Source organism: Passer montanus, unplaced genomic scaffold, assembly GCF_014805655.1.
Source record: "Passer montanus isolate IOZ18808 unplaced genomic scaffold, ASM1480565v1 scaffold114, whole genome shotgun sequence".
NCBI lineage: Eukaryota > Metazoa > Chordata > Aves > Passeriformes > Passeridae > Passer > Passer montanus.
The window spans coordinates 1,241,631-1,251,466 of record NW_024358058.1 but is presented as its reverse complement, the minus strand read 5'-3'; the positions used below and the strand labels follow the sequence as shown (position 1 = coordinate 1,251,466).

At 55.8% G+C, this 9,836-nt stretch overlaps 1 protein-coding gene across 1 annotated transcript; it reads left to right on the top strand.

Moving 5' to 3' along the window:
- The first annotated feature begins 31 nt into the window (after positions 1–31).
- LOC120496377 (AN1-type zinc finger protein 5-like) lies at positions 32–9,277 on the top strand. Its single transcript, XM_039696771.1, has 6 exons — positions 32–358; positions 1,397–1,569; positions 2,593–2,686; positions 3,481–3,599; positions 5,025–5,135; positions 6,882–9,277. Exons 2-6 carry the CDS (start codon positions 1,419–1,421, stop codon positions 7,028–7,030), a joined length of 624 nt encoding a protein of 207 aa, XP_039552705.1. The 5' UTR covers positions 32–358; positions 1,397–1,418; the 3' UTR covers positions 7,031–9,277.
- The last annotated feature ends 559 nt before the right edge of the window (positions 9,278–9,836 follow it).

Sequence of the window (9,836 nt, the reverse complement as noted above, 5' to 3'; positions counted from 1 at the left end):
CGCGGCTCGGCCCGCCCGGCCGGCTGGGCCGTGCGGCGCTCGGGGAGGGCTGAGCCCGCGGCCCCTTCTCTCTGCAGGGGCTCGATCGACAGCAGCTCCCGAGGGTTTGTCCGTGTGGCAGCGGGCGCCAGCCGGGACCCCCAAGGGATCCGCGGCTACCGGGGCTGCCCTGGCTGCGAGTGCCCGAGGAGAGGCCGGTTCGGGCCGGTTCGGGTCCCGGTGTGGCGATGGGAGCGCTGCCCTGAGCTCTGCGAGGGACCCCCGGGTGCGGAGCTGAAACCCGCATCCCCCAGCTGAGGACGAGGAGGGATAAACCAGGGGTGATCCGGTTCCGTCCCACGGGAGCGCTCCTGGCAGGGTAATGATTTCGTGTTTGTCTTGTTTATTCCCTCGCTGAAGCAAGTTTTGTAGGGGCAGGAAGGGAAGCGGCAGGGCTGGCTGGGAGGTCGTGGGTGCTTCATGCACCCCACAAAGGCAGCACTGCTGGGAGCTCCTAGTACCAACAGCGTGGCTTTGTGCCCGAGCTGGAGCCACCCGCACCCACCGTGGTCCTGCCACATCCTCTGCCCTTGTTCTGTGTCAGAGTTGGACTGGCTGCAGCCACGTTGTCCACACGCATTGGAATTGTGTGTGGTTTTTGTTTGTGCCTCATGGTTCTCATTTGGAGCACTGTGGTGGGTTTGGCCCTGTAAATGCTGCACCGTGTGTGGCTGGAAGGGGCTGGTTCCTGGGGTTGGAGGTAACTGCATGTGATCCAGAGAGAAATTATTAAGATTAAACTTAAAATTAGGTTTCAGTGTGTCAGCTGTTTTTCCTGGGAAGGCGTTCTGGGTCGCATCTTACTGCTGGAAAGAAAACCTTATCCTTGTTTCCAGCCTAACCATGCTAATGTTCCCCTTACCCACGTATGTCAGAGCAGAGCGTCAGTGGGTTCTTTCTGCATCGCTTGCGTCATCTTCCTGAGAATTAAAAAACTAAACCAGGCTCGAAATGAAAACCAAAATGTGACTGACTGGGCCTGCACTGGGCGTGTGAGGTGTGGGTGTTCACGGGGGGCAGCAGTGGTGCTGTGGGGGCTCATCTGGTGGCGGTGGAGAGCGGATTGTCGGGGTCTGACGTGCTCGTGTGTCACCGGGAGTTTAGGGAGCCTCGTGGTGCAGCAGGGAGAGCTGGGAGCCAGTTCCTGTTGCCTTTCCAGTCTGGCTCTGGGTGGCTGAGGGCCCCAGGACACTGATTTTAGGAGCCCCGAGTGCTCGAGGGTCTGGGGCCTGGTGCACGTGCAGGAACCGGGCTCTCCTGGGATCCTTTGTGCTCCTTCCTGATCAGCTGCACACACAATGCCTGAGTGCTCTGGCCCTCACAGCTGTTCCGGGTTTATTTCTGATCCTGGCTGCAGCTCGGTGCTCGGAGGGGCGAGGATGGCTCAGGAGACGAACCAGACGCAGGTGCCCCTGCTGTGTACCACGGGCTGCGGCTTCTATGGCAGCCCCCGCACCAACGGCATGTGCTCCGTGTGCTACAAGGAGTTCCTGCAGAGGCAGCAGAGCAGTGACCGGATAAGCCCTCCAGGTAGAGGATTTTTTTTTCTGAAAATCTGTCTTAAATGGGTGTCTGGATCCAAGCTGTGTTTAGCATGGTGCTGGTGCCTGGCCACCAGCAGATTTATCCCCTCGTAGAAAAATCATCTTTCCCTTTCCATGGATAGCCAAGGCTCTAAATCAAGGACCAAGCCCTCAAGCACTTCTGTTCCCTGTCAGGAGGGGCACTTGCTTTCTTCCCAGTCTCACCAGTTTGTGAAGCCCCATCCCAGCCAGCACCTTCCAGTAAACTGTAGAATTTCACATGTGCTAATGGTGATCCCAGCTTTCAGCTATTTCCTGCTCCCTGATTAGGTGCTGACTGCTGGGAACCATGACAAAGCCCCACAATGAAATTTTATTTGGCCTGTTTGTGTAATATTCTTATCTTAACAGTATGATATCTAAAAGCCATGACTTAGAAGGTTTGTTTCCTGCAGTTGGGATGGGAGCAGGGGAAGGATGCTCTCTGCATTGTGAGCAGGGATTTCTTCTGCTGGGGGTTTGTGCAGATGCTGCATGTACAGAGTGGGAAATGCCTCTGAGAGTTCTTCCACAGTTTATTCCTGGGGGTCATGGAATTCATCATGGCTTCCCTTGAGTCACCCACACAAAATATGCTCAGGAACATGACTTTTCCTGACAAAGGCTTTTCCTAAGACCCCAGCTTAGATCCTCAGCTGACACAAACCCATATGTGTCTGTTGAAGCCTGTTCCTTTCAGCAGGTGAGGATCTGGTTCTTATGCCTTGGACAAGTTACAAATTGCCATTGGGTTCAAGATCCAGACAGCCCTGATGTCCCACAGAGTTCCATGCACAAATTTGGAGAGGAGAGTGTAGGAACAGGGATATAGGAGTGATCCCAATAGGGGTGTGCCCTCCCAGCTCCAGTAGGGAACAGGAGTGTAAAGCCTGCTGGAAGTGCTTGTTCTGCTTTCTCCTTGACTGTCCAGCACCTGAGGAACTTGCTGATACTTCCCAGAGACTTGACCAAGCCTGCTCTTGTCTCGTAGCACCCAGTGGTCCCAGCAGCAGCCCCATGGCTTCCGAGGCCATCGCAGGACAGCATGCGGAGGGAGACTCCACACCTGAGGATGCAAAAGCCAGGTAGGGGCAGAGTCTGGAGGGGAGGGGATCTAAACCCTGCTAAAATCCAGCTCTGGGATACAAGGGACAGGCTGTCATCCTTTATATGTCTGTAAACAGGCTGGGTCAAACTTTCCATTGTGACTCTGGTTTATTTGGAAGGTTGAGATGTCCCTCAATCTGCTGATGTCTGATGAGTAGAGTGAGGTATCAGAGGGCTGGAAGTAAGTTAAGTGGCATCTTGGTTTTCCTGCAGCCAGTGCACTTTTTCTGTCCCTGGCTCTGTTCAACTGTTCAGTTTCTGTTCAGTTCCAAGCAGTGGGATTTTTGGGGTTTTCCTGTGCAGGGCCAAGAGTTGGACTTGGAAGGATCACGAGGACCATCAGCTCAGAATGTCGTGTGATTCTAAGTGAAAGCACCTGCTGGTGACCCAGTCTGGAAGCTGTGACAGCAGGATTAGAGACCTTGGGCCTGTTTGATGGGGAGGAGGACAGAGCTGCACTGAGCTCTACCATCACATTACAGCCCTGACTCATAACTGTGTTTCCCTGCCCCTGGACTTGTTTGGATAGGCTCTTGCCTTGGCTTTGAGATATAATTGGGTGCAAAAGGAAACTGAGATCATCACAGATTCATTCCATTTATGTCTATAAAGAACTTTGATCCCCAATCTCAAGGGGAATTGACCTGCTGTGCTCCTGACCTACTTTTGAATATAAGGAAATAAACTTTGCAGGCTGAAGGTCTCTCCCACATAACAGTCCATCAAATGAAAATACTTGTGTTTTCTCTTTTTGTTTGTGTGCTGCTCCCAGCGCTCAGACGCCTGTGACCCATCAGATGACGGCCATGAGCATATCCAGAGAGGAAACCAGCAACGAGACAGAGGAATTCAGCAAGACAGATGAAGCCTCATCAGCTTCTTCCTCATCAGGTAGGGTGGTTTGTTTGTCCTTTGCACAGATCTGAGTGACACTGAGCTCAGGAGTCCATTGGAGCAGCAGGGACAGCTGCTGACCCCGGGGTGTGTCCCCTCCCGGCAGTAAAGACACGCCTGAGAGCTGAGGAGGAAACTTGTTTTGGTGACAGGGAGGAGAGCAAATGCTGTGCTCGAGGGCAGGCTGATAGAGATTGCTCTGTGGGCTGAGGGCTGAGTGGCTGCCAGCCCTCGAGTGGCTGGCAGGAGGATAATCTTCCATGACGCCTCTCGCAGCGAATGGCAGCGCGCCCGGAGCGTCCCACAGCCTGACGCGGCTGCTGCTGGCGGCACTCCCCTGCCAGCTCCCGAGGGGGAGGAAGGGAGACGGATCCATCCGAGCCTTGGAGAGAGGTGGCTCCTTTGTGACAGTGCCTGGGGGTAGTGGAGGCCTGTTGTTGTCACCCCCTGTGAGGGGGGAACGTGTCCCTCAGGGGGTGTTACACAGCGAGTGCCCTGACGTGATGGAGGAGCAGCAGAGTTGTTGCCCAGTGTGGCACATCCTCCAGCTGATGCCATAAGCAGGTGATCTGCATGCAGGCACCCTCCTTTGCTCAGCTGACGGCTTGCTTGCATTGAAAGCTAAAAAAACCCAGGAGCTGTTGGTTGCTAAAAAGCCAGGCTCTAGTCACCACACATGGCTGGGCATTTTGGGTTAGGTAATCCCTTGCCTGCAAGCCCAGGAGGCAATTTACAACAGGCAGGTGAGAGACTGTTAAAAAGAGGCTTGGGAGAGCCTGCCCCTTTCATCTGCCTGTGTAGTTTTTAGGAGGCTGTTTAGGGTCAGCTCCACAAAGCTGTCTCTGTTTTGTCTCCTCTCAGCAGCCTGCACCACAGGTGCTCCAAGGAGCAGTTGGAGCTCCTCCCTCCTGTTGACTTCTCTAACCTGCTTAGGTACTGGAGGAAATCCTGCTAAGCATCAGTGACCTTTAACAATCTGGCTTTGAAAGCTCAGTTTTCCCTTTGGTAGATTAGAGGCAGTGATGGATATCTGTGTAAAGCATTCTAAGACCTACATTTGGGGAACACTTACATAAGAGTCAGCAAAAATAATTAGTAGTACTTACAAGGGGTTAACTTTTTTTCTCCCTGCGAAGATTAACTGTGGGCTCAGCTGACAGCTGTGTTGCTGTACAGCAGCTGAGCTGTAGTGACTATCCAGTCACTGTCCAGTGGCCACTTCAGCTTTGGATTTAAGGCATTGAAACAGAGAGAAAGCTGTGAGGCGGAGATCTCAGTGGAACAAGGCAAATCTCACAGTTTGGGGTATGTCAGCCAGGGCAGTGTGCACATGGAGAGTCATCAGAGCCTCAAGCAGCTCCTGTAATAAAATGAATGTTTGATTTATCAAGAAGGGCAGCAAAACTCTTGCCTCTGTTCCAGGTACCCTGCTTGAGATATCCCAGAACACAGCTGAGGGCAAGACGGCTTCGGAAAAACCGAAACCGAAGAAGAATCGCTGCTTCACCTGCCGGAAGAAGATTGGGCTGACTGGTAAGTGCCTGGCTCTGGGAAAGCTTCCCTGTGCCCTAAGCAGTCCAGAGTGAGAGCCCTGTGAGCACAGTGCTGTGGTGCTGCTGGGTTTGGAGGGTCAGAGGCTGGAGGTTCCTCCCAAATCCATCCTGGAGCTGTGGTGCTGCGGGAGAGGAGGGAGGAGAGCTCTGACCTGCAACAGCACTGGCTGAGGCAGCAGCCTGGGGAACATCCCACTCACTGCCAGGGTCCTGGCAGCCCTTGGGAGCAGGATTGGATGCAGCAGCACCTCTTGGTTGTTCCTGCTTCTTGGCAGAAGCTGCTGTAGAGGAAGGCAGAGCTCGCTGTGGATCGGAATCCGCTCCCGGTCAGGTCTGCGGTGAAGCTTTCGTAACAGTGACATGAACTGAGCTAGACCCAAATGGAAAATCCCTCTCCAAGACTCATCCCATTTGTTAATGCTGCCTGATTTCCACTCTTAGCTTCCTGAGAGCAGGATGGCTCTCAGCATGCAGCCTGTAAAGCTGGAGAGAGAAGTGCTGGGATGGTGTCAGGGCATTGCTATCAATGGGAAAACAGCTTCTGGAAAGTGAAGCAATTAATTTGGCTGTGGTTTGTTAATAAAAACATCATTCCCCTAAATTATTGCTGGCATTTAGTGCTTAGGAAAAAAGTTAACTCTGAAGCTGTGCAGGTCATATTGTTCTGGCAGAGCACTTGCTTCTGTAGCCTGCTTGGGGCATCCAGCAGCCAGGGACTGGCTTTTTCATGGATATGAGAAGCTTTGGCCAAGTCTAGACTGGAAAGTTTGAACCTGAGCGTGCCTGGAAATCCATGGGCACTGTCCTAGAATAGGGGTAAGTTTATAAACCTGGATCTGGGCTGGGTGCTCTGTGCCCAGCCTTCAGGTTGCAGACAGGATTGCTTTCCTCAATGAATGTTTCCTTACGAGCTTTAAACTATGAGAAGTTCTCTTCTTTAGGATTCAACTTATAGAGAACTCCTGTGAATTCAGGGCATTTAGGATAAAATGAGTTTTCTCAACCAGGAGTAAACTGGCAAGGTATTTGTGGGAATTTGTGGACTTTACAGCCTGTAGTTGGAAAAACATGAAGAGACAGAGCATGATTATTCTCTGCCAGCAGGAATTCCCTGTTGGAAAAACATGAAGAGACAGAGCATGATTCCCTGCCAGCTTCCCTTCTTCCTCCCTGCCTTGCTTTCCCAGTGTGCTGTGTTAATGGTAGCACTCTGAGCATTGTCTCTGAGTGAAGTGATTTAACTGGGAATTTTGAAGTCTGAGTAGCTCAGACATGATCCTAAGGTGGTGACAGCTCTGCTGCTTGCTGCTGGTCAGTGCAGCTGCTGCTGTGTGACCCTGGGGAGCTGGACTGTCTTGGAGGGCTCAGCTCCAGCTCGGGCTGCCTGGGGAGCCTGGTCTGGATTAGCAATCTGGCACTCTGCAGTGCCTGGCACGTCCCTTGTCCCCAGGGAGCATGGGCAGCAGCTGCTCTGGGAGCATTTCCCACCATGTGACAGCTGGGGCTGCCCGAAGCACACAGAGCTGCTGAGCCAGAGGAAAGCAAAGAGCCACCCGTGGTCTGCCCCAAATGAAGAGTCCCTTTGGCCTGTGGGGAACAGCAGGCCCCCCTCCCTTGCCCCTCTCTCTGCATTGGTGGCATTTCCTGGTGTGGCAGGAAGGAGCCACTTTCCTGCCCAGCTGGATGGGGCCTGATGAGGCTTTGTCCCTGCTCTTCCTCCCCTCAGGCTTCGACTGCCGCTGCGGGAACCTGTTCTGTGCCATTCACCGGTACTCTGACATGCACGCCTGCCCCTACGACTACAAGGCAGAAGCTGCCGAGAAGATCCGCAAGGAAAACCCCATCGTTATCGCCGAGAAGATCCAGAAGTTGTGAAGGGGTCCGAGCAGCTCGAACTGCAGCCAGGCTGCCTGGTGCTCCTCCCCTTCCTCCCAGCCTTCCTCTTCCTCCTCCCAACCCCTGCGGCGGTGCGAGGGTGACTCCGGCAGCGCACACAACCCGGCACCTGGACATGGGGCTCCTCGCGCCTCTGGCAGTCAGTTGGTGTTCCTCCTCTCCCTTCCTGCCTGTCCGACAGCCACAGCTCAGCTGATGTGTTCTCAACCAGCTTCCCACAGGAGCAGGGACCGTCCTGCCCCGCTGCTCCGGCTCTAAGACCTTCACACCCGCCTCTTGCCGGGCACTCTGTGTGGCGTGAGCAGCTGGGCTCTGCCTTTCCCTTCCCGGCGGCTCCGAGTCCTGCAAACCACCCAGGACTTGTGGCTGCAGTCCCCGAGCAGCTGCTGGACTCTGTTCCCTCTGCCTGTAATCCCGGGAGCTGGGGGATCCTGGCAGCCAGGCTGCCGTCTGCTCCCTGGGAGGTTTTGCTCTCCGATGCAGAAAAGTTGATTCTGTAGTTCCAGCACCCAGACCCCTCTCCCCACCCTCTCTTGACGCTGTTGGAGAAGCACCAAGGGGGTTGAGCAGTGATGCTGGCACAGGGAAGATATTTTGTGGCTTGAAGTGACGTGGGCAGGGCAGGACCTTCCAGGAGGTTCTGCTCGCTGCCTTGTGCCCCTCTCCACACGGAGGGAGCCAGGGACACCCCTGCTCCAGCCTCCTGCTTCAGCACCCCTGGATAACCCCGGCCGCTTTCCCAGCAAGGTGTGTCCCCCTCAGTGCTGCCTGTGCCTGCTCTCCTCTCTCCCCTTTCTCCTCTCCCTTCTCTCCTCTCTCCCTGCCTTCTGCCTTACACGAGTCGCTCTCATCAGGGTTGTGCACAAAGCTCAGGTCCCCACACCTCTGCTTCTGGACCTGTCCCTGCATCCAGGTGACAGTGGGGTCCCCTCCTCCCATGTGGCCATGCTGGTGTTGGGGAGAGCTCGGGGAGCCCACCCAGCTGCCCTCCTCTGCCTCCTCCCTGCCTGTGGGATGAGAGGCAGGGCCAGGTCCCCAGGAGATGCTCTGCAAGCCAGAGGGAACTGGGGCACAGGGAAAGTCACTACGAGGGTCCCAGGGTGCCCAGAAGTCCAGGTGGGGGCTCAGAATGCCCATGGAGAGACCCAGGGAGCAAGGAGAGGTGCTTGGAGGGCTCTAGGCTCACTGAAAGACTCAGAATTCCCTGAGGTGCTGGAAGGCCCAGGGAGGGCTCTGGGTTGCAAGGGAAGGCAGAAGGAGAACTTTGGGGTGCAGTGAACATGCCCAGAAGCCTCAAGCACCCCAAAAGCCACTTGGAAGGCTCTGGGGGTGCACACACTCACTCACACAGGAAGGGAGGTGTAGGAAAAACCAAATGCCACTCAGCACCACTCCAGAAGGAGCACCTGGAGGGCTCTTTGGGAGGACCCAGGGCTCAGGGATGCAGCACAAGGCAGGCAGAGGCTCCTGGGGCACAGCCACAGCCTCTTCCATGCCCGGGGGATTCCTGGGAACACCAGGACTGGGGCTGTGGCCACAGGGCTCTGCTCTCAAGCAGAGAAAGCTGGATGTGTCCTGGGGGACAAGCAGCAGCCTCTGTCCCACTCTGCTGGCCATCCCACGCTTTGGAAGCATTTCCCTCAGTGTCAGCAGAGCTGCAGGGCCCAGCTGGGGGAAATCACAGCAGCTCCTTCCTTCCAAGGACTTTTCCTGCCCTGCTTGTGGCAGTTCTGCCCAGGTGCTGGTGGGGATCCCTCTGGGTGTTGCTTTCTGCAGTCTGCTCCAGCCACAGCAGAGTGTGCTCTGTGCCAGCTGCCATCCTGTGCTGCTCCCAGCAGCATCTGAACCTCCCAAACTGCTGCAACCCCCCCTCCAGCACACAGAGGAGTGAGGCTGCCTCTCACCAGCCTTTTCCTCAGGTTTTTCCTTCTGGATAACACTGACATCATGTCTGGAGCACGCAAGTGGCTGCAGCCCTGGACACACCTGGGCCATCAGTGCAGAGCTGGTGTGGCCAGGCTGGGTTTGGCACTGAGCCTTTGGCTGAGGATGATCCCTCACCCTCGGGGGATGCAGGAATTGCAGCCACCAGCCCCCAGGAAGTGCAGCAGCTCCCACGGATCCCTTGGGAAAGCCCACAGCCACCTGCTTCTCCAGCACTGCCCTTTTCCCCGTTCTCCCTCCCTGTCCATGAGTGTAAATACAACACAGTCTAGTTTGCTTGGATGCTGTGGGTGCTCTGTTTCAGGCAGGGATGGCTGTGGGGCTTGGCTTGGCTCTTTTGGGGTGGCTGTGGGGCTCTGTGCCTCAGTTTCCCTGGGGCTGAGCATTGTCAGTACCTGGTGCTGGCTGGGGATCAGAGCACCCCAGACCTGCACCCCCAGATCTCAAATCCACCAGGGGCTGGGCTGGATGACCTCCAGAGGTCACTTCAACCCTGACAAGTCAGATTTTGCCTTCTGCCTGGGTTTGAGGGGCTCTGAGGTTCTCCTGGGTTCCCTCTTGGCTGCTGTCACCCCCTTGGGGCAGGGAGGGGAGTTTGGGGCAGCCCCCAAAGCCTCCCCCTCCCCATATCCGTGTGGGGCATTCGGGCAGCGTGTGGCACCAGGACTGCCTTCACAAGGCTTTGGTGCTGCCTCCCGTGCCAGCGCTGTGGGCAGGCACGGGAGATGTGGGAACACGGATGGGGCAGGGCCTGGCTGCAGGCAGAGCTCCGAGGGGCCCGGTGGGCACAGCAGAGCCTGCGCTCAGGGGTCGGTACCTCCTCCGGCCCGTGCAGCAACGC